The sequence below is a fragment of the Coenobita brevimanus genome, chromosome 20 (assembly GCF_032717465.1).
Source record: "Coenobita brevimanus isolate Jiangsu-jjx chromosome 20, ASM3271746v2, whole genome shotgun sequence".
In the NCBI taxonomy this organism is placed as follows: Eukaryota; Metazoa; Arthropoda; class Malacostraca; order Decapoda; family Coenobitidae; genus Coenobita; species Coenobita brevimanus.
This window is the reverse complement of record NC_136973.1, coordinates 12,593,837-12,618,338: the sequence shown is the minus strand read 5'-3', so window position 1 is coordinate 12,618,338 and position 24,502 is coordinate 12,593,837. Positions and strand designations below refer to the sequence as shown.

The 24,502-nt window shown below is 43.0% G+C and overlaps 1 protein-coding gene across 1 annotated transcript in view; it reads left to right on the top strand.

Moving 5' to 3' along the window:
- Positions 1–24,502, top strand: part of LOC145391976 (CDAN1-interacting nuclease 1) — a 186,816-nt gene that overhangs the window by 107,156 nt on the left and 55,158 nt on the right. The window contains exon 7 of the mRNA XM_080266488.1: positions 11,455–11,588. Coding sequence (XP_080122614.1) covers positions 11,455–11,588 — 134 coding nt within the window. The remainder of the gene's footprint in view (positions 1–11,454; positions 11,589–24,502) is intronic.

The window sequence follows — 24,502 nt, the reverse complement described above, 5'->3', positions numbered from 1 at the left end:
AGCCCAGCACATCAGCCACGGTGGAGTCACCGCTCGACGTGAGTTTGCGTCTGTCTTCAGAGTCGTCTGCAGTGGGTACGCCATCACCACGACCCAGTGATGCACCCCTAGGTCGCCTGCCAGTGATACTCTCGGACTCTGACAGTGAATAAACAGCAAGAACTTCTCCACTAGACCACACGGGTATTTAGAGTGTTGTGCAGTGGAAAAAACAGTGTGTTGTGTTAAGGATTTAAAGTTGTGAGAGAAAAACTCAATAGAAACAAAATTTAATATAAATAGACTTGTTTGTTTTGGCTTTGGAAAATTATATGAATGGGAAAAGTTAAAATGCAACACTTAGTAAGTTACGAATACAATGGAGCATTATTTAGATAAGAGTGCACACTGTGAAGAGAACGGACTTCTGTGTGTTATTGACTAAGTTCAGTGCAAGACTTCAGGAACAGTGTACTGCAAGTGCTTCAGGAAATCATTCTTACTGTCAGAGTCCGAGAGGAGGCGGTTATTTATCGAGGTGGCCAGGGACTTGCTGTAAGTAGGCAGAATGTTTCATACTGTACTTTTTTCCATACTATACTTGCCTCATTTCATTCTTTAATGTCCTTTATTGGCGTGAATAGGGTGTTAGTAGCTATGCATGTGCAGTAGGAATGTGTTTTTCTGAGTTAGGCTAGGTTAGGGTCCATAAGTACCAGAATGTTTATTAATGTATGAACATACTTCTAAACCCTCATTTTATGTTTCTTTTGCATTTATTTCTGTCATTTATGTGCCTTATTGGTGTGATTTGGGTCTTAAATAGGTGCTATGCAGGTCCAGAGGGAGTTGTATAGGTGTTTCTCTGAGTTAGGGTCCATAAGTACAAGTCCATCAGCTGGGGCCCAATATCCGGACAGAACCAATATCCGGACCTACCTATGGCTCTATTACATCGGATATTGGAGTGATTACTGTACTTGGGCAGTGTGATGAGTAAGGATGGAGGTTTGGAGGGTGAAGTGCTTGAAAGGGTACAGCAGGGAAGAAAGGTTGCTGGTTCCTTGAAAGCAATGATAAGAAGCAGGGGAGTGAGCATGGAAGTGAAAAAGTTACTACATGACGGTATTGTGATACCAACTCTAACGTATGGAAGTGAAGCTTGGACGTTGCTGGAAGGACACAAGTCAAGAGTGAGAGCAGTGGAAATGAGTTACTGTATTTAAGAGGAGCCTGTGGAGACACATGGAGAGGCAGGCTGACAAATGAGGATATAATGGAGTGTTGTGGTGTGGAGATGGATGTGATAGGAAGCGTTAGGATGAATACACTGAGGAGGTTTGGCCATGTGGAGAGGATGGAGGGTGAAAGACTGACGAAGAGAGTGTATGTGAGTGAGGTGGAGGGGGTAAGAGGGAGATGGAGGCCGAGGATGAGATGGAGGGATGGGGTGGAGAGGTATATGAGAGAGGGGGGTGTGAGTTGGGAGCGGGGCAGTGAAATGGCAGGGGACAAGGCGATGTGGAGGCGATTTGTTTGTGGCCACCCCGAACGGGATTGAGGCGTCTGGCAATACATAGATAGATAGATAGATCATACAGTACAGTAACCATCCCCCCAAATTAGCAAGGGTTACTTTCCAAGCGCCCTCGCTAATTCTCGAAATTCGCTCATTCTTGATGCGACATTTACCGCTAATTGCGTAGCCCATGAACCACTGATACTGTAATGCATTACTAATAAATATATGTTGCTTGTTAAATCAGTTTCCCCGTTGTTTTTAGCTGTACGGCTGTGACAGCTCATGTATTTTGATTCCTCAGCATAATGGTGGAAGGGACTGTCCTAAGTTTTTAACTAAACCTAACCTAACCGAGTTTAACTGTACTTAACAATTTAATCAAACCTAACCTAACCTAGAGTCGGAAAAGTACGTAAAATAAACTGGGGGAATATGAATTGCTAAGGTCTTTCTGATGAAAGTTAAACATACATTTAGCGTTCATTCTTGTGTTCTTTTTTGTGTTTATATGTGAAAGAGTATTGATGCAAACAGTAATGTATCCCATTAACCCCTTAATAACCTCCGGCACTGAACAACCCTTTACAGTACCGATGCCAGTGATGTCAAGTTAGTGTGAGCTATAATAAAAATACTGAACAATTATGGGGAGGGAATGAAGGTCACTGGCATGTTTACTCGACTCTACGCTACGATTCCAAGCAGTCAGGGGGTTGCTTTATCTCAGATGTTTTCGTCCATTTGGTAAATGCACTGTAACTTTATCAATTCTTCCAGACTCATAGCGAATCATAGCATGGGTTTAGGAAGCTAAATAACACATTGCTAGGTGCGCCAGACGATTATCTTCACATCTTTAAGAAAAATAAATTGATTTCAGAAGAATGGAAGAAACTTACTCTACGTACTCAAAGAGGGATTAAATTTCTTCCATTTTCTTGAGGATGTGAAGATAATCATCTGGCGCTTCTAGCAATGTGTTATTTAGCTTCCTAAACCCATGCTATGATTCACGGGAGAATTGAGAAAGTTACGGTTCGTTTACCAAATGGGCGAAAACATCTGAGATAAAGCGACCCCCTGACTGCTTGGAATCGTAGCATAGAGTCGTGTAAACATACCAGTGACCTTCGTTCCCTTCCCATAATTGTTCAGTTTTTCGTAGTTCACACTGACTCGACATCACTGACATCGGTACTGTAAAGGGTTGTTCAGTGGCGGAGGTTATTGAGGGGTTAATGGAATGCATTACTGTTTGCATCAATACTCTCCCTTTCATATGTAAACACAAAAACGAACAAAAGAATGAGCGCTAAATGTACATTTAACTTTCATCAAAAAGACCTTACCAATTCATATTCCTCCACTTTATTTTATGTAATTTTCCAACTATTTTATTTTGTGTTTGGAAAAAGTACTGTAAACAGTACTCACTCCAAACATATTTGTAATAAGCAATGATGACAATGTTCACCAATACAAATGATGTACTGAGCTGATAGGTAATACTCCGTATCATTTCGGTCATCCAGGAAGTGTTATCTGACTTGTAGGTCTACTGTGTCATTACACTTGTATATGTTCACTAATTTATATATACCCTGTATATCAGATTCAGATATAGTACTATATTGATTACAGTATTGTAAAGTATACAGTACTCTCTCAAAACTTGTGTAATACCATAAGTGGTGATGACAATGTTCACCAATATATTTAAGGTACTGAGTGGGTAGGTTTTTTGATTATTCAGCAAATCCAATTTCTCGGCAGCAGCCCAGTCCCATAGATGTTGAATAATAGGACTTTTACTGTAATCAGTAGTGCGCAAGTTGGTTTTGAAAATGCAAAATCAGGGTGGCAAAGTGAGCCAAATCCAGTGTCACGACCTTCCCTCGTATGACACAACATGTATCACTGTCGCAAGACATGGCTATGGTTAGTGAAAATCTATCTATCTATCTATTGCCAGACACCATAATCCCTTACGGGGTGGCCATTTGATTCTGAGTTGTTTTACAGGGAGGGGCATTAACTCTCCAGCAACCCACTTGACATGTAGGGAGCACGTATGGTTTGGTTACATGGTTACCACCCAGCGTTGTAAATGGTTTCTTGGGTTACAGGAAACCATTTGGCTTGTCACTCAATGTAAAGCCACCTTAGAGGAAGTACGGAATAGTGTGGACAGGTGGGATGAAAATCTACCGATCCAAAATGTAAACAAAATCCTGGCAGCCTTTGATGAGTTTCAATATCAAGTGACAATGAACAAAAACTGTAAAGTGATAGCTCAAGAGGTTCTTGATGCCCTAGAAAACAGCCTCCATTACTACTAAGACAGGAATGCCAAGGAAGTGAATCAAAGGCATTAGAATCTGATCACCACCTTTATGCCACCATAAAAAAGATGATGATCCAGTGCCCTTAGCATCAACCGATGATGACGACGATGGTGCATCTGTTGTGTCTGCCTTGGACTTTTGGGGGTTCATAATTGATGTGAAGCATGGTGGTGGTGGTGGTGTGATGGAGTTGGGAGGTGTGAAGGGTGCTGGGGCCGGGGCATTGTAACTGCCTCGCCCTGCCTTGGAACCCCATCTCTGCAAGTCAACTAAGCCTTTCCTGCATAGATTTTAAGGTAAGGGACTATTGTGTGGTCTGTACTTACTGTGTACATGTATTTAATGTCCCATAATACATCCACAAAATGGCAGACACAGGCCGAAGGGGTTACTTTTGAGGCAGCCACCCCACCAATTAGAATATTCCCTATAAGGTATATTATTTGTAAAGTGGGAAACTTCTAGAGAGCAAGGCTTTCACCTCCCAAATTCTCATGTATTAAGCAAATGGACTGTACCTCTCTGTACATAGCCAGATCCCATAATCCCATAAGGGATGGCTGTTTGTCTCGGAGTTACCTGTTTTACAGGGAGGGGCACTAACTCATATGGTATGAGGAATGTGGAAGGGGAAAGGTTACTTGAATTTGGGGAGACAATAAACATGATTGTGTGCAACATGCATTTCAGGAATAGAGAGAGTAGGTTGATTACATACAAGTCTGAGGGAAACAGTAGCTGGATTGACTACAGTATTTCCTGATCAAGAGGGCTGATCGGAGGTTGGTGAGAGATGTTTAAGTTATAGGGAGCTAAGAGTGTGTGCAGCAATACAAATCACTGATATGTGACATGACGCTTAAGGAGTGGGTGGTGAAGAAGATGACCTATGCACCTTGGAGGAAAATATGTTTTCGTTTTTAAAGGCTCCAACATGCTTGTATGTGTCGGCCTTGGTCACCTAATAGCTGCTCTTTGCGCTGCACGATCCATTGCAGCCTCCCTGTTCAGTCCATTAACCCTGGAAGCTTAAAAAGCAATCAGTAAAGGATGCCTTCTGTAGCAAGATGGGTAGCATTGTGACTAAACTGGGAGCTGTTGACAGAGGTGTTGATGAAGAGTACAGAGCTCTGAAGAACAGTCTCATGAGGATTATTGATTTAGTATGTGAATGGACAAGGGGCCCTCCAAAACATAAAGTAACATGGTGGTGGGATGAGGATGTAGATGCTGCAGTAAAGGAGAACAGAAAGCTTTTACGGGAATGCAAAAGGGGTGGTAACAAAGTGGAATACTTGGTTGCCAAGTGTAGGGCTAGAAAAGAGGTATACAGGGCAAAATCTGAGTCACAGAGACTTTTAATGCATAACCTAAATAGCATTGAAAGGAAGAATATGATAATTAAGGTGGCAAATCAGATGAAGAGGGAAAACTGTGGTATTGTAGGCAAGCAGTGTGTGAGGAAAGATGAAGGAAAGGTAGTGGTGAAGAGTAAGGATGCCTGGAGAGAGCACAATAACAGATTGTTGAATGAGGAGTTTTACTGGAACGGGGATGGATTGAAGTCAGCAGACCAGTGTTTGACCCTAGGCCGTTGATTGATGCTGCTACTGTGAGCAGGGCAATAGGCAGGATGCAGTTGGGGAAGGCAACAGGTGTGTCTGGGTAGGCTGTTAGAATGTTGATAGTCTTGAGAGATACAGGACTGAGTTTAGGTACCGTATTGATAAATACGGTTATACAGTAAACCCTCGATATAACGAACTGATTGGTACCAGACCCTTGATGTTAAAGCCAAAAGTTCATTAAAGTCAAATGCTGTGCTGTTCAGTAATTTCCATGGTATGGTGGCTTTTACCGAACAAAGATCTTTAATAATAGAGCGTTGTTCAGCCATACATTTGTACACAGTAACATACAGCTAGGTCTATAATGGCTCTTTTTCACAATAAATGCTCTATTTATGGCTTCTCTCATGATGCTGGTCACCCAGAGACTGATGCAGCATTCTGCAGGATGTGGAGGAGCTCGGGTTTGTGTGCATTCGTGCGTGTGTGTGTGTGTGTGTGTGTGTGTGTGTGTGTGTGTGTGTGTAGGGACGCCACTGGTCAGTGTTTCCTTCGTATCCATTGTTTTACCAACTACAATTCATTAAATGAACATAACATTCAGTCAGCTCAAGGTAATCATTAAAACAGAAATTCGTTAAAAGAGAGTTTGGTATATCGAGGGTTTATTGTGCATGAGTGTGTTATCCCAGGTGACTTGTTGAAGAGTGTGATTGTTAAGGTATACAAGGGCAAGGGCAGTGCCCTGGAAAGAGGAAATTATAGAGGCATAAAACTTTTAGACCAGATATTGAAGGTAATGGAGTGGTTTCTAGAAGGTATGATTAGGTATGAGTGAGTTGGGGGGAGGGCAGTCAAATGGTGGGTGACAGAGCGACTTGGAGGCGTTTTGTCTATGGACACCCTTTGCAGGATTAGGGCGTCGGGTTTTAGATACATAGATAGATGATTAGGGAAAGAGTGAATATTGATGATATCCAGTTTGGGTTTATGCCAGGCAAAGGGTCCACTGATGCCATATTCATTGTCTGACAGCTTCAGAAAAAATATATGGGAAAGGAAAGGGATCTTTACTTTGCTTATGTTGATTTGGAAAAGGCCTTTGACAGAGTACCTAGGGAGGTGGTGAAGTGGAAAATAAAAAAGCTTGGGATCAAGGAGTGGCTGGTTAGAGTGGTTATGGTTGTGTATGTGGGTACTTGCACCCAGGTAAGGGTGAATGGAAGTTTGAGTGGTGAGTTTTCTGTGAATGTTGGCATGCATCAGGGTTAGTCATGATCCTCTTACTGTTTGTCATGGTACATGAAGCTCTCTCATGTGATTGCAGAAATGGACTCCCATGGAGGTGTTGTATGCTGATGACTTGGTGCTGATTTGAGAGAATGAAAGGGAAGCAGAGGAAAGGCTAGGGTATTGGAGAGATGATAAGGGGTTTAAGGGCTTGAGAGTATTTATTCATTCATTTATCATCCAATCCTACGTTGCCTCATGAGGAGCGTGGGAGCCCGGGGCTAGGCAAGTTGGTCCTGACATTTAAGATGAGAGTTACCAGCCTCATTCATCCCTGAGTGGCATTACATGAGTAATAAACCTCAACTACCTCATGGATATAAACCTTCACTGGCTCAGTTTGATTGGAGTGCCATAATTACCCACTAAACCACCAGGCGCCAAAATTTGGTTATATGGTTACCACCCAGTGTAGTAAGTGGTCTCCTGGTGTGCAGGAAACCATTTGGCTTGTTACTTAGTGTAGAGTCACCCACAGGCAGAAGGAAGTGGAAAGAGTGAAGGAGGAAAGAGTGAAGGAAAGAAAGACAGAAGAGAAGGAAGGAAAGAAAGAAGGGAGAGAGGAAAGGGCAGGGCAGTCACCTGAGAGCAACACTTCATCGAGTGAATGGATGGTGAGTGCCCCCAAGTATGATTGAAATTATTTTTAGCAGAGTGAAGGATATTGCTTAGCATGAATCTAGGCAGAAACATAAATGAGATTCAGGGATGGATTGGCTCTGGTATCTTTTGAAGGAATTTTCCTTGTTGTGGACAGCAATAGAACAAGTGCAATTAAACCATTTTTTTTTTTTTTCATTAGTCATAGGATAAGAGAAGGGAATGTATGCTTCCATGCCAGAGAGAATAACCTCCGTAATGCATAAGGCACACTCATAATGCTCTTGGCTGTGGAAGCAATAATCATTCCAGGGAAAATCAAAGAAGTACTGCCTGAAGGCCTCCCAGTCAGCAGCTCCAAAGTATATGTTTATAGTAAGTTTGATGGAGTAAACTTTTTTTTTTGTAAACCCAAATGTCCCACAGTCTGCAGCTCATAGATCATGAAAAGTTTGTGTAAACGTGTCAGAAAATAGTGATTAAAACCCTAACATCGTCTGAATTTTGAAAAAAAATAATACCCTTGAAACACCCTGAATTTATGTAACCTTGGTAGTGCTAACCCTGCCTGTCATTGAAGAAGTAACCTGCCTTCACCCAGTCTTTCATGAGTGAATGCAGTATAGATGTGAAAGGCTTTTGGATTGTAAGGTGAGAAAGTGCATGTGGAAATTTTTTAGTAGTAGCTGTGTTTGCGAATGTGATTGTACACTATACGTCATTGAGGGAACCTTCACCGGGTCCTGCATGTTTGATAGCATTTTGCTGACCCAAACCTTCACCAGATTGAAGGGTCGCTTTCCCAAACTATTATCAGATTGGGGTGAAGCCGTCAGTGTTTAACCTGTGGATTGCAAGCCACAGCTCAGGCTAGGTAGCGTCGAGGTGCGAGCCACAACTCAGGCTATTCTGGCTGTGCATTGCTGCTAACTTCTCCACCCCTACGCAAACTTACGCATGGCGCTATGCAAAGACGGAGAGAGAGAGAGAGAGATTTTTTTCTTTTCACTAGATGATGCCCTGGATGTTTATCTTAAAGTTTATAATAAACAAAAGCGAGTTGAGGAGAGTGGTGGCTGAACAGGGAGCTGTAGACAGAGGCGTTAATGAACAGTACAGAGCCCTCAAGAACAATTTCTTGAGAGTTACCGATGTAACATGCGGCTGGACAAGAGGACCACCAAGACATAAAGTAACTTGGTGGTGGGATGAGGGTGTAGAAGCTGCAATTAAGGAGAAAAGAAGGCTTTTCCGGGAATGGAAGAAGGGTGGTAGCAAAGAGGAATATTTGGCTGCCAAGCGTAGGGCTATGCGAGAGGTATACAGGGCAAAGTCTGAGTCACAGAGACAATTACTTGATAACCTAAATCATGGGCAAAGGAAAAATATATTTAGGGTGGCAGGTCAGATGAAGAGGGATAATCGGGATATCATAGGTGAGCAGTGTGTGAAGAATGATGAAGGAAGGGTAGTGGTGAACAGTGAGGATATTAAAGATGCATGGAGAGAGCATTATAACCGGTTGTTGAATGAGGAGTTTGACTGGGACAGGGAAGGTTTGGAGCCAGCATATCCAGTGTCTGGCCCTTGGCCTTTGATTGATACTGCTACTGTGAATGAGGCAATAGGCAGGATGAGGGTGGGGAAGGCAGCAGGTGTGTCTGGGTTGACTGCCGAAATGTTGAAGGCCTCAGGCGATATAGGGGTGAGTTTAGTCACTGACCTGATAAACAGGATTATTTATGAGTGTGTTGTCCCAGATGATTGGCTGAAGAGTGTAATTGTAAATGTGTATAAAGGGAAGGGTGATGCCCTGGAAAGAGGAAATTATAGAGGTATAAAGCTTTTAGATCAGATAATGAAGGTAATGGAGAGAGTTTTAGAACGTATGATTAGAGAAAGAGTGAATATTGATGAGATGCAGTTTGGGTTTATACCAGGTAGGGGGACCACTGATGCCATATTCATTGTTCGACAGCTTCAGGAAAAATATATTGGTAGGAGAAGGGATCTTTATTTTGTTTTTGTTGATTTGGAAAAGGCCTTTGACAGAGTCCCTAGAGAGGTGGTGAAGTGGGCAATGAGAAAGCATGGCTTGGAGGAGTGGCTGGTTAGGGTGGTTATGGCCATGTATGTGGGTGCTCACACCCAGGTGAGAGTGAATGGAGATTTGAGTGATGAGTTTTCCGTGAATGTTGGTGTGCATCAGGGGTCAGTCTTGAGTCCCGTGTTGTTTATCATGGTACTTGAAGCCCTTTCACGTGACTTTAGAAACGGACTCCCGTGGGAGTTGTTGTATGCTGATGATTTGGTGTTGATTGCAGAGAATGAAAGGGAGGCGGAGGAAAGGTTTAGGAAGTGGAGAGATGGTATGGGGCAAAAGGGTTTAAGAGTAAATGTAGATAAAACAAAAGTGATGATATCTAGGGTTGGTGGCGGTACTGTCAAAGACGAGGGAGAGTGGCCATGTGCAGTTTGCCACAAGGGCGTGGGAAGTAATTCCATCTTGTGCAGTGTGTGTGATAAATGGGTGCATAAGAGATGTAGTGGTATCAGAGGTAGACTGCGAGATAATGCTGATTTTATGTGTACGGCGTGCCGGGGTGAGCAGGTGGAGATCGTCAGACGTGAAAGGATTGAACTTGCTGGTGAATCTCTTGAGTGTGTATAAGAGTTTTGTTATTTGGGAGACATGTTGTGTGCTGGAGGTGGGGCTGGAGCTAGCTCTGTGGCTAGGGTGAGAAGTGGTTGGAAGAAGTTCAGGGAGCTCTTGCCTCTCCTGACATTGAGAGGGCTCTCCCTACATGCTAAGGGGTCTTTGTATGCAGCATGTGTTAGGAGTGTAATGCTGTATGGTAGTGAGACCTGGGCAGTGAAGGAGGAAGACATTCGCCGGCTCAGACGTACTGAAATGACAATGATTAGGTGGATGTGCAGTGCGTCCCTGCGTCCAAGGCCTGGAGGGGTTGGGTTTACAATGGAAGAGTTGAGAGGTAGGATGGGACTGGAGTGTATTGGTGTTGTGATGAGGAGAGGTAGATTGAGGTGGTTTGGACATGTGGAGAGGATGGGGGATGATAATTGGGTGAGGAAGGTGAGAAGTGTTAATATTGGGGGTGGGTTGTGAGGGGTAGACCGAGAAAGACATGGGACGAGGTCATTAAGTGTGACCTTAGGGTTAAGGGACTGAACAGGGAGGCTGCAATGGATCGTGCAGCGTGGAGAGCCGCCATTAGGTGACCAAGGCCGACACATGCAAGCATGTTGGAGCCTTTAAAAACGAAAACGAAAACGAAAAGCAAAAAAAAAAATTGTTTTTTTCACTTTTTCACTACTCCCCTATGTAAACCTACGCATGGCGCTACGCAGAGACGGAGAGAGAGAGATTTTTTTTTACCAGATGATGCCCTGGATGTTTATCTTCATGTTTATAATAAACAAAAACTAAAAAATATAATAATAATAATTTTTTTGCACACCACGGGGTGGGAAAAAAAAAAGATAATTGTGCAATCCACGGGTTAAAATTAAAAAGTTCCAATGGTACCCATAAACCTGGTTACACTCACTCAGTGTAGTGCAGTCTGCTTCCTCCTTCACCTTTATCATTCTTTATCTGTGTCTGCCTTCTTCTCTTTCTGAATCTCCTATCCTTCCTGTCACCTTTTCTTACTCTTGATTCCAGTTCAGGTGCCTCTACACTGAGTGTCAAGCCTAATGGTTTCCTGTAACCCAGGAAGCCTTTTATAACACTAGGTGGTACTCATTTAACCAGATAATGAGGTGATGTGGAACCTATTAAGTTGCCCCTCATAACTGCATAGGCATGCTGATGTGGAACCCATCCAGGAACCAAACCTCCACATTCTTCCTTACACCTTGCTGCAGAAAGGCACTCTCCATAGCAAAGGAACATCAGTTCACGCACAGGATAGACGTGAGGAAATGGTTGCTTTCGTGCAGTTGATGGGTCTACTCTGCCAGACAGATGGGTTACTCAACATCAGTTGCAAATTACAGTGTGTGAAAAGTTGTGATATTCTGGAAAACATCCTTACTTATACTGTGATTAGGAGTGTCTGTATTAGGTTTCATGAAATAGATAGCTTAGAGAATACCATAATATCATTGCTTATCTTTTAACCACCAGTTCCATTGGCCACGAGTACGAGTTTCACTTGTGCCGTAAGCTGGACCAACTAAACATCAGCTACCACACTGAAGATGTACTTCGTTCACGTGGCTATGACAAAACTCCAGACATCAAGCTGGACATTCCAATTGGTCAGTACAGTAGTATTTTTTGTGTTTAGTATTTAGTAAGCAGTGCACAGTCAAGGACCAAAGTTTCCATAATACAGTAAACCCTCAATATGCCAGACCCTCTTTTAACGAATTTCAGTTTTAACAATCACCTTGACCTGGCCAAACGTTATGTTCTTTTAGTGAATTTTGTTCAGCAAAAGGATGGACGCACAGGGAACACCAACCAGCTTGGGGTCACTACTCGCACTCGCGCACTCCTCTGCATCCCACAGAATGCCGCATCGGTCTCTGGGTGACCAGCATTGTGAGGGAAGCCATAAATAGAGCATTTATTGAGAAAGAGAACCATTTAGACCTAGCTGTATGTTATTGTTTACGACTGTATGGCTGAACAACGCTCTGTATTTAATGATCTTTGTTTGGTAAAAGTCACATTGCCAGGGAAGTTACTGAACGGCATGTTTTTGTTTTTGTCTTCGTTTTTGAAGGCTTCAACATGCGTACTTGCCTTGGCTTTGGTCACCTACTGGCGGCTCTCCATGCTGCTCGATCTCTGGCAGCTTCTCAATTTTGTCCCATAATCCTGAGGTCACACTCAGTGGCCTCGTCCCAGGTCTTTTTCGGTCTACCTCTCACTACCCTACCCCCAACATTAACACTCCTCACTTTCTGCACCCACTTACCATTAACACTCCTCACTTTCTGCACCCACTTACCATTAACACTCCTCACTTTCTGCACCCACTTACCATCCCCCATCCTCCCCACATTCCCAAACCAGTTCAATCTACCTCTTCTCATCACAACACCAATACATTCCAGTCCCATCCTACTTCTCAACTCTTCCATCATAAACCTAGCCACCCCCCCAGGCCTTGCACCCAAGGATGCACTGCACAGCCACATAATCATTGCCATTTCTGTATGTTGGAGGCGGTGGCTCAGTCGGTAGAGAGGTGGCCTGCAGTCCTACCGGACCCAGGTTCAAATCCCCGCTGGGGCAGGGAACAGTTAAAGGATTTGAATTTCATTAAATCAGACTTTACTGATCTACCAGAAGTTCCGCCGACATTTCGTAAAAATACCCATGCTAATACCAATACACTAGTCCTGTATGAGACAGCCCTAGCATGTATTCAATATGGACAGTGGGTGTTAGGGCCATAGTGGTGACATGTAGAGGTGTATGGTATGTAGGAGGACTGTTGGGCCTTGATAGCAGGCTGTGAAGTCTATGCCCAGAGTTGGACACATAAAAAAAAATAAATAAATATATCCTCTTCCTTTACTGCTCAGGTCTCACCAACATACAGCATTACACTCTCTAACACATACCACATACAATGATCCCTTAGCACAGAGGGAGAGCCCTGTCAGTATCAGGAGAGGCAACAACTCCCTGAACTTCTTCCAACCGCTTCTCACCCTAGCCACAGAGCTAGCTCCTGCCCCACCTCCAGCTCATTACACACCTCCCAAATAACAAAACTCTTCCACACACTGAAGAGACTCAGCAACAAGTTCAATCCTCTCACACCTGACAATATCCACCTGCTCTTCCTGACACACTGCACACTTGAAGTCCGTGTTATCTCCCAGTCAGCCTCTAGGACCACTACGTCTCTACCACTACGTCTCTTATGCACCCACTTAACACAAGTACTGCACAAGATGGAATTACTTCCCACGCCCTTGTGGCACATCGCACATGGCCACTCTCCCTCGTCTTTGACAGTACCTCCACCAACCCTAGGTATCATCACTTTTGTTTTATCTGCAATTACTCTTAAGCCCTTGTGCCCCATACCATCTCCCCACTTCCTAAATCTTTCCTCTGCCTCCCTTTCATCCTTTGCAACCAACACCAAATTATCAGTATACAACATCTCCCATGGGAGTCCATTTCTGAAGTCATGTGAGAGGGCCTCAAGTACCATAATAAACAAAAAGGGGCTCAAGACCGACCCCTGATGCACACCAGCTTCACGGAAAACTCATCACTCAAATCTCCTTTCACCCTTACTTGGGTGCAAGCACCCATACACATTGCCATAATGACCCTAACAAGCCACTCCTCGATCCCAAGCTTTCTCGTTGTCCACCTCACCACCTCTCTAGGGACTGTCATAGGACTTCTCCAAATTAACAAAATCAAAGTACGGTTCCCTTTTCTGTCCTATATATTTTTCCTGTAGCCGTTGAACAGTGAGCATGGCATCAGTGGGCCCTTTGCCTGGCATAAAACCAAACTGCATCTCATCAGTATTCACTCTTTCTCTATTCATACTTTCTAGAACTCTCTCCATTGCCTTTATATCTGGTCTAAAAGTTTTATGCACCTATAATTTCCTCCTTCCAGGGCACCACCCTTCCCCTTGTACACATTTACAACTACACTCTTCAGCCGATCATCTGGGACAACACACTCGTATATGATTGTATTTATCAGGTCAGTGACTAACCTCCCTCCTATATCTCCTGAAGCCTTCAGCATTTCAGCAATCAACCCAGACACACCTGCTGCCTTCCCCACCTGCATGCTGCCTATTGCCTTGCTCACAGTAGCAGTGTCAGTCAAAGGCCATGGGCCAAACACTGGATCTGCTGGCTTCAAACCTTCCCTGTCCCAGTCAAACTCCTCATTCAACAACCAACTGTAATGCTTTCCCCATGCATCTTTAATATACTCACTGTTCCTCACAAGTCTTCTCTCATCATTTTTCACACACTGCTCATCTATGATATCCTTATTCTCCCTCTGTGTCTGGTTTGCCACTTTAAAAATCATATTCTTCCTTTCCACATGATTTAGGGTATCAAGTAAATTTCTCTGTGACTCAGACTTCACCCTGTAAACCTCTTTTCTAGCCTTGCAATTGGCAGCCAAGTATTCCACTTTGTTACCATCCTTCTTCCATTCCCTGAAAAGCCTTCTTTTCTCCTTAACTACAGCTTCTACACCCTCATCCCATCACCAAGTCACATTATGTCTTGGTGGGCCTCTTGTCCATCCACATACAAAATCAGTAACTCTCAAGAGGTTTGTCTTGAGGGCTCTGTACCATTCATTAACACTTCTGTCCACATCTCCCTGTTCAGCCACCATTCTCCTCATCTCACAATAAAAGGCATCCCTTAATGGTTGTCTTTTCAACTTCCGTATTATCCTCCTAGGTGCATAGGTCCTCTTTTTCATCACCTGCTCCTCAAGCACCATGTCACGTATCGATAACTTGTGTTGCTGTTCACACTCCTTGCTCCCTATAACTTTTACATCCCTCACTAACCTCGTATCTATCCTTGTGACCAGGAAATAGTCTATGTGACTTCTGTTTCCCCCAGACTCTTACATATACTCTGTCTTTTCTTAAAATGTGCATTGCATACAATCATGTTCATTGTCTCCCCAAACTTGAGCGCTCTTCCCCCTTTCTCATTTCTTGTACCATATGCACATCCTCCATATGCTTCTTCATATCCTTGAGCTACTTCACCAACATGACCATTTAAATCCTCCCCTAATACTACGATCTCATCGTCTCCCATACCACCAATACTACACGTATTAAGTCATCCCAAAATGGTGTTTGACTCTCGTCAGTTAGCGGCTTTAACGTCAAGGGTCTGGTACCAGTTTCAAGGGTCTGGTACCAGTTACTGTAGTTCGTTATATCGAGGGTGTACTGTACTTCACCATGCCATCTTCTTACTTCCTCGTGGTGGCTATTATCCCTAAACTAAAGGAGACTTGATATGCTTATCTGCCCTTGGATGACACTCTTTGGATATAGTGCATTAGGGAGGAAGGTGACAGACATGCCCTCAATGTCAGGAAGTTGAAATGAAATAGAAGACCAACTTCTATCCTCAACTGTGCAGTAAGTGTATAGTGGTCCCCCTCATAAAACAGGTTACCGATACTACCAGGGTATTGTGTTATAAAACCCATGCTATAAAGGGTTAATTGCTACTGGCTCTTGGCCACACGCGCTTTTTCCCTTACGGTGAGCTTGCCTGTATGTGTGTTGTCACCAGACAAATTGTACATAATGCAATGAAAGGTTGGTCAGGTCCAAAAAGAGTTTATGGCACAAGTAGAATGTGCATAAGTCAGAGTGCAAGCCCCAGATGGCTTCCTCCCATTATGAGAGGCACTGCAGTGCATAAAGAACCACTGCACGCCTCCTTCCTCATGCCTCCTTTTCTTTCACACCATGCCTGCCATTATAGTTTATATAAAGTGGTAAGTGGTGGTGACCATCATCCACTCACTTAATGTAGTGCTGCCTACATCATCACATTTATCATTGTTTTTCTGTGTTTGCCCTCCTTTCTTCCAATTTCTTTATTCTTTCCTATCACTTTTTATTACCCTTCTTTCCACTTCAGATGGCTTTACACTAAGCAACAAGCCTTAGGGCTTCCTACAACCAGGAAACCATTTACAACACTGGGTGATAACCACATAACCAAAAACAGGGTGATTTGGACTCTTTTTTTTTTTTTTTTTTTTTTTTTTTACGACTCTGGGCATAGGTTACACAGCCTGCTGTCAAGGCCCAGTAGTCCTCCTACATATTATACACCTCCATATGGCACCACTTCGGCTCTAACACCCACCGTCCATACTGAATACGTGATAGGGCTGTCTCATACAGGACTGGTTTATTGGTATTAGCGGGGGTATTTTTACGGCATGTCATCGAGGCTTCTGGTAGGTCAGTAAAGCCTGATTTAATGAAATTCAAATAATTAAACTGTTCCCTGCCCCAGCGGGAATTTGAACCTGGGTCTGTATGGACTGCAGGCCACTTCTCTACCAATCGAGCCACCTCCTCCCCCTTACTTACTTACTCTGGTCCCCTTGTTAACTGGGTGGAGAGACACAAATATAGTGTTCATCTGGGAACCAAACATCACTTTTCCCAGCTGTCTGCCACAAGGGGACATCATTTCACTGCATGGGAACAGCCCTGCGGGGGCAGTTGCTTGCCTGCAATTGATGGGTTTGCTCAACCAGATAGACTGGGGTTACTCAACAGCAGCATCAGGTACATAAAGTATGTTTATTAATGGGGGTAGGGTTTTTTTCAAGAATACTCCCCCAGTATCCCTGCTTGTCATAAAAGGTGACTAAATGGGTTGGCGGAGGGTTACTGCCCCTCCCCAGAAAACAGCTAACTAAAAAAACAAACAAGAAGCCTCGGACAAGGACTGACCAAACGATGACGACCCAGGACCGGACTTGGTAATGGCTACGTGGAATGTAAGAGGAGCGAATGATGAGGTGAAAGAGAGAGAGAGAGATTGTCCGCGTGCTTGAGGGTACAAAACTGGATGTATGTGGAATGGCTGAAACATGGAGAGGAGAAAGTGTGAGAGAATGGGAGTATGGTTGGGGTATATGTGCAGGAGTAGGTGAGAATGAGAGGGCAAAGGAAGGAGTATGTATAGTTGTGAGTAAAAGATGGAAGAAGAGCATAAGAGAGTATGGATCAGTTGGGTCAAGGATTGTGTGGGTAAAGTTGAAAGTTGGAATACAAATGTGGGCGATTGTGTGTGTGTATGTGCCAACGCAAGATCGTGCTAGCAGAGTGAGAGAAGAGTTCTGGACAAATGTGGAAGTGTGCATCGAAAAGTTTGGAAAGAATGAGAGAGTGTTTTTGATCGGTGATATGAATGGCAAAGTAGGGAATGTGAAGGTGGGTGGAATAGTTGGTGAGTGGGGTGTGCCTGCTGCGATAGATGAGAATGGCAGTGCGTTAGTGGACATTTGTGCTGGGAGGGGGTTGGTGATAGCCAATACCCTCTTCAGGCATAAAATGAACCACAGATATACATGGCGAGTGATGAGAAGGGTGGGTGGTGAACTGAATGAAAGGAAGGCAATGATTGATTATGTGTGTGTGGATGAAAGGATGCGAAGATGTGTAATGGATGCAAGAGCTTATAGAGGTTGGGGGAGTGGACTTTCTGACCACTACTTGGTGGTGGCCAGAATTTGGATACAAGTAAGATGGAGGAATAGAAGAAGGGAAAGACGAGAGGAAGGAGTAGTTGCAAGGAGAGTGGAAAGGTTACAAGAGGATGAGAAATAGGCAGAGTATAAGAGAGAAGTGGAGGAACGATTGGGCAATTATGAATTGGAGCAGATGGTTACGTGGAAGGTGTGTGCAGGATATTTACAGAAGAAATATGTGCAGCATGTGATGTGGTGTGTTGGAGGAAGAGAAGACGGAGGGGGGTGCAAGGAACAGCGTGGTGGACTGAAGAGGTGAGACAGGCTGTGGCACAAAAGAAGAAAGCATATAATGAATGGATGAGAAATAAGGGCATGGAAGAAGTTGAGAGGCGGAAGAGAGAGTTATATGTAGAAAAGAGAGGTGAAAAGATTAGTAAGAGAGAGTAAGAAGAGAGTGGATGAGGAATTTGGAAGGAATTTGAGTGTAAAGTGGAGGGACTGTAAGAAGATGTTCTGGAAAGAGGTGAAGAGAGTAAGACCGGTTGGAAGTGAGGTTAGCAGGGGAGTGAAAGATAAAAATGGTAGATTACTAGTGGAGAAGGGAGAAAAATTTGAGCAGATGGAGAGAACAGTTTAAGGAATTGTTGAACATACAGGATGGAAGTAATGGGAGTATAAGTGGCTGGGGAATGGCTGGGAGGAGGAGGGAGGTGAGAAGACAGGAAGAAATCAGTAGGATAGAAGTTGTGGAAGCAATGAAGAAAGTTAAATTGGGGAAAGTCCCAGGAATTGATGGAGTGTGTGGTGAAATGCTGAAGCATGGGGGAGAGATAGTAGTAGAATGGATGTGGAAGATGTGCAGATTGGCCTGGGAGGAAGGTAGAGTCCCGGAGGATTGGAAGTCAGGTAAAATTATTCCCTTGCACAAAGGAAAAGGGGAAAAAGAAGTGTGTGGTAATCATAGGGGCATTTGTCTTCTTAGTATAATAGGAAAAGTGTATGGTAGGATACTTATAGACAGAGTTAGAGAAAGAACAGAGGAATTAGTTGGAGAAGAACAGGGAGGCTTTAGGAAGGGAGGAGGTTGTATAGATCAGATATTCATTCTTAGATCTTTAGTGGAAAAGTTTCTAGAGAAGGGAAAGAAGTTGTATGCAGCTTTCATGGATTTGGAGAAAGCATATGACATGGTGGATAGACAAGGATTGTGGAAAGTATTATGAATATATGGAGTAGATGGGAAGTTGTTGAATGCTGTGAAGAGTATGTACGATGGTGCTAAGGCTGCCGTGTGGATGGTGAACTAAGTGAATTTTTCTCTTTGGAGGTTGGGTTGAAACAGAGATGTGTCATGTCTCCATGGTTGTTCAATCTGTTCATGGATTGGGTAATAAAAGTGATACAAGGTAGGGTAGTGGATGTTGGAGTGGCCCTGGTAAGAGAGGATAGTGTTTGGAAACTCCCTGCACTGTTGTTTGCAGATGATACTGTGTTGTTGAGTGAAGACAAAGGGGAGCTGCAAGGCTTGGTGGATGAGTTTGGGAGAGTGTGCAAGAAACAGAATCTAAAGGTGAATGTAGGGAAGTGTAAGGTGATGGTCTTTGAGAGAGGTGAAGTCAGTGAATGTACAGCGAGGTTGGATGGTGAGGAATTGGAAAATGTGAGGACGTTTAAGTACTTGAGTAGTGTGATGAGTAAGGATGGAGGTTTGGAGGGTGAAGTGCTTGAAAGGGTACAGCAGGGAAGAAAGGTTGCTGGTTCTTTGAAAGCAGTGATAAGAAACAGGGAAGTGAGCGTGGAAGTGAAAAAGTTACTACATGACAGTATTGTGATACCAACTCTAACGTATGGAAGTGAAGCTTGGACGTTGTTGGAAGGACACAAGTCAAGAGTGAGAGCAGTGGAAATGAGTTATTTAAGAGAAGCCTGTGGAGTCACATGGAGAGACAGGCTGACGAATGAGGATATAAAGGAGCGTTGTGGTGTGAATGTGGATGTGATAGGAAGTGTTATGAGGAACACACTGAAGTGGTTTGGCCATGTGGAGAGGATGGAGGGTGAAAGACTGACGAAGAGAGTGTATGTGAGTGAGGTGGAAGGGGGAAGAGGGAGGGGGAGGCCGAGGATGAGATGGAGGGATGGGGTGGAGAGGTATATGAGAGAGGGGTGTGTGAGTTGGGAGCAGGGCAGTGAAATGGCGGGGGACAGGACGATGTGGAGGCGATTTGTTTGTGGCCACCCCAAACGGGATTGAGGCGTCTGGCAATAGATAGATAGATAGATAGAAGGCCATTGTGTGAAAGTTGTGCCAGGCATAGAGGGGTTGTTAAGGATGACATGGAGGGAAGTTACTACTGGATTGCCATCTTCTCATAGGCTCTGTTGTTTCTATAATCATGTGCCAAAGGGGGACTGAAATGTCATCTTATTGGTGAGCTCACTGTCAATCTTTGTCAGAGGATAACTACCTAATTAGCACATGGATGTTATGATATTGTACAGCATTGTACACACACACACACACACACACACACACACACACACACACACACACACACACACACACACACACACACACACACACACACACACACATACACACACATAGTGGAGTACCGCAGGGTTCGGTGCTGGCACCAATCATGTTTTTAGTGTACATAAATGATATAAACAGTAACACTGGAAATGAGAACTATCTGAATATGTTTGCAGATGATGCAAAAATACAAAGGAGAATTACTAGCACAGACTCTTGTAGGGAGCTACAAGAAGAATTAAATAAACTTCATGAATGGAGTAGTACATGGCAAATGGAATTCAATGTGGACAAGTGTCATGTAATCAAGTTTGGTAAAAGTGGAAAAAGACCTGATTGGGATTATAAGTTAGGAAATAAAACCCTATACACATCAGAAAGAGAGAAAGACCTAGGTGTGATTATCAATAACAGACTATCTCCGGCTGACCACATCAGCGAGAAGGTACGGAACATGTATACACTGCTTGCAAATATGAGAATAGCATTCACATACATAAATGAAGACATGCTAAGAAGGATAATAACATCATTCATTAGACCAACCCTGGAATATGCATCAGTAGTCTGGAGTCCTCATCTCAAAAAACATATAGACAAGATTGAAAAAGTTCAAAGGGCCGCTACAAGATGGATACCAAGCCTAAGGGACCTAAGCTGCGAAGAAAGACTAAATAAACTGAATCTACCAACACTACAGGAGAGAAGGAAATGAGGTGACATGATAATGCTATATAAGTGCATATCAGGAAAGGAGAAAATAGACGTAAATGATTACTTAACATATGGAGAAGCATCAGCAAGAGGACACTGCAAAAAACTGCATAAGAAGAGAGGTGATAAAGACGTAAGGAAATTCAGTTTCCCAAACAGAGCAATTGATCAATGGAATGCACTACCGAATGAAATAGTGTGTGCCAAAACAATTCACAAATTTAAGGATATGTACGATAAATATGGTTTAAGACACGGGACAGTACGAGCTTGACTCATTCCTGTAAAGATACAATTAGGTAAGAACAATTAGGTAAGAACACACACACACACACACACACACACACACACACACACACACACACACACACACAAGAAGCTACAAGAAGAATTAAATAAACTTCATGAATGGAGTAGTACATGGCAAATGGAATTCAATGTGGACAAGTGTCATGTAATCAAGTTTGGTAAAAGCGGAAAAAGACCTGATTGGGATTATAAGTTAGGAAATAAAACCCTATACACATCAGAAAGAGAGAAAGACCTAGGTGTGATTATCAATAACAGACTATCTCTGGCTGACCACATCAGTGAGAAGGTACGGAACATGTATACACTGCATGCAAATATGAGAATAGCATTCACATACATAAATGAAGACATGCTAAGAAGGATAATAACATCATTCATTAGACCAACCCTGGAATATGCATCAATAGTCTGGAGTCCTCATCTCAAAAAGCATATAGACAAGATTGAAAAAGTTCAAAGGGCCGCTACAAGATGGATACCAAGCTTAAGGGACTTAAGCTACGAAGAAAGACTAAATAAACTGAATCTTCCAACACTACAGGAGAGAAGGAAATGAGGTGACATGATAATGCTATATAAGTGCATATCAGGAAAGGAGAAAATAGACATAAATGATTACTTAACATATGGAGAAGCATCAGCAAGAGGACACTGCAAAAAACTGCATAAGAAGAGAGGTGATAAAGACGTAAGGAAATTCAGTTTCCCAAACAGAGCAATTGATCAATGGAATGCACTACCGAATGAAATAGTGTGTGCCAAAACAATTCACAAATTTAAGGATATGTACGATAAATATGGTCTAAGACACGGGACAATACGAGCTTGACTCATTCCTGTAAAGATACAATTAGGTAAGAACAATTAGGTAAGAACACACGGTTGAATCATGGAGGAAATGGACGGTGCATTGTTTACGATCAGTGAGAAAGAATTTGAGGGCTTTTGTGAAGAGGATGTGGGGAAAAGAAGTATTAAGTTGAACCAGACAAGAATAGCAGGTGTAGAGAAAACAGCGGAGGGGAATGTCCAGGAGATAAAAAAGGTATGGGCAGTGATTAAAGTGTTACAGGAACAGACCATAGAGCAGGAAAACAAGATCAAAAGTTTAAGGAGTACACTGGAAAAAATCTGTACACGTAGTGATGAACAAGAAAGGGAAGTTACTGAATTAAAAGTGAACAATGAATCAGCCTCGAATGAAATAAAACAGCTTAAGAGGGAGAATAAGAGGTTGGAAGAGGAAAGGGACATGATGAAAAGCAAACTAGATGAGTATGAGTCCAAATCAAGAATAAAGGAGGAGCACATTAAAGAAATCATGGAGCAACATAAGAGGTGGAAGAAAATTCAGGAAGAGGGAAATGTAAATTTGAGAGAGATTATAGACCAACAAAGCAAGGAAAAAGTGGAGAGGGAAGTGGTTAGGGTGTTGAGAAGTAGAGAATCTCTAGTTAGAGATATAGCAGATAAGAAAAAATGTATAATAATTTCAGGAGTTAAAGAAAAACGTTGGGTCTGGTTAGTACTTGGATGGGTGACCGCCTGGGAACACCAGATGTTGTTGGCATCCCTACGTGTCAAGTGGGGTTGGTGGAGGATTAGTGCCCCTCTCTGTAAAACAATTAACTCTAAGCCCTTGGTCACCCCGTTTGGGATACATGGCGTCTGGCAATGAATGAATGAATGAAAAAAAGAAAAATGTATGACAATAAGATCAGACAGAGAAAGAGAAGAACTGAGTAAGGTTAAAGAAATAATATCAATAGTCATGGAGGAAAACAACGAAGCTCAAGAAGAGATTGAAGAGGTGTTTAGGTTGGGAAAGTACGAGGAAGGAGGGGCAAGGCCATTGAAGGTAAAGTTTAAGTCCCAAGCAACAGTTAACGAAATTATGAGTAGAACATGGAAACTATCGGATAAGGAAGGGTTTAAAATGTTTGGATAAGGAGAGATGCAAATGAGGAAGAAAGAGCTAAAATAAAGGATTTAGTAAAGGAAGCAACGGTAAAAAATGAACAGAGAACGGAGAAAGAGAAGACAGTGTTTTATTGGAGAGTCATGGATCAGAAGTTAAGGAAGTGGTACCGGCGGAGAGAAGGAGAAAAGAGGGTATAGAAAACATCAAAAATCATTGGAAGGTGGCATATACTAATGTTGATGGTTTAATATTGGCAAGGTTAGAAATCAATGATCTTTTGAAGATACGTGAACCTGACGTTATGTGCTTTGTAGAGACCAAGTTAAGAGAAGATATTGATGTTCATATGGGAGATGGTAAATACAAACTGTGGAAGAGACAGAAAATAAAAAACAGGAGGAGGAGTGATGATAGCAGTGAAGAACAACATAAATGTAGATACCGTGGAAATGGTAGAAGGCAGGGCTGAAGTGATAAAGATGAAATTAGAAACTGGAGAGAATAACAAGCGAGATATGGCAGTAGTGTATGTTCCCCCTAAGACAAGAGCATGGAGTGAGGATGAATACCAGGAAATGCTGTCAGACATGGCATGTTATTTACAGAAACTGATTGCGCGGTCCGATTACACTTGGTTCACAGACTACACACACATCCAAAGCCACTCCAACACTACAATTACACTTACAAGCGCTTCTCACCCTACATACAATCCCTACCATACAGCCTAAGCCACTTGGTAGAGATACATTGGCTGTATCGTCCTGACTTCGGTCGGGATAGGCCGGTCCTGCAGTGGATACTCAAACGGCTGATGATGATGATGATGATATATATATATATATATATATATATATATATATATATATATACAGAAAGCAACGTTGGGTCTGGTTAGTACTTGGATGGGTGACCGCCTGGGAACACCAGATGCTGTTGGCATCCCTACATGCAAGTGGGGTTGGTGGAGGATTAGTGCCCCTCCCTGTAAAACAATTAACTCTAAGCCATTGGCCACCCCGTCTGGGATACTTGGCGTCTGGCAATGAATGAATGAATGAATGAATGACTTCAATTGTAAAGAGGTGAACTGGGAGGAATGGGACTCAGGAGGCGACGAGGATTCGTGGGGCACTATATTATTAAATATAGCAATGAACAATGTGATGACGCAGTGGGTCAAAGAAGAGACAAGGTTCCAAGGTGAGGACACACCAGCAAGACTGGACTTACTGTTTACCAAAGAACCCAATGTAATAGAATCCTTGAAATATCAGTGTCCTATTGGAAAAAGTGATCATGTGGTCATTGAGTTCCAGATGATAACAGGGAACGTGGAGCCAAGAGACTAGCTTTATAGGCAGGGAAGGTACAACTTTGGGAAAGCAAACTTTACAGGATTGAGAACATTTTTTGAATATGCAGATTGGAGAAAATTCAGAGAAACAACAGATACAGAGGAAGTGGGATATTTTTCTAGACCGGTA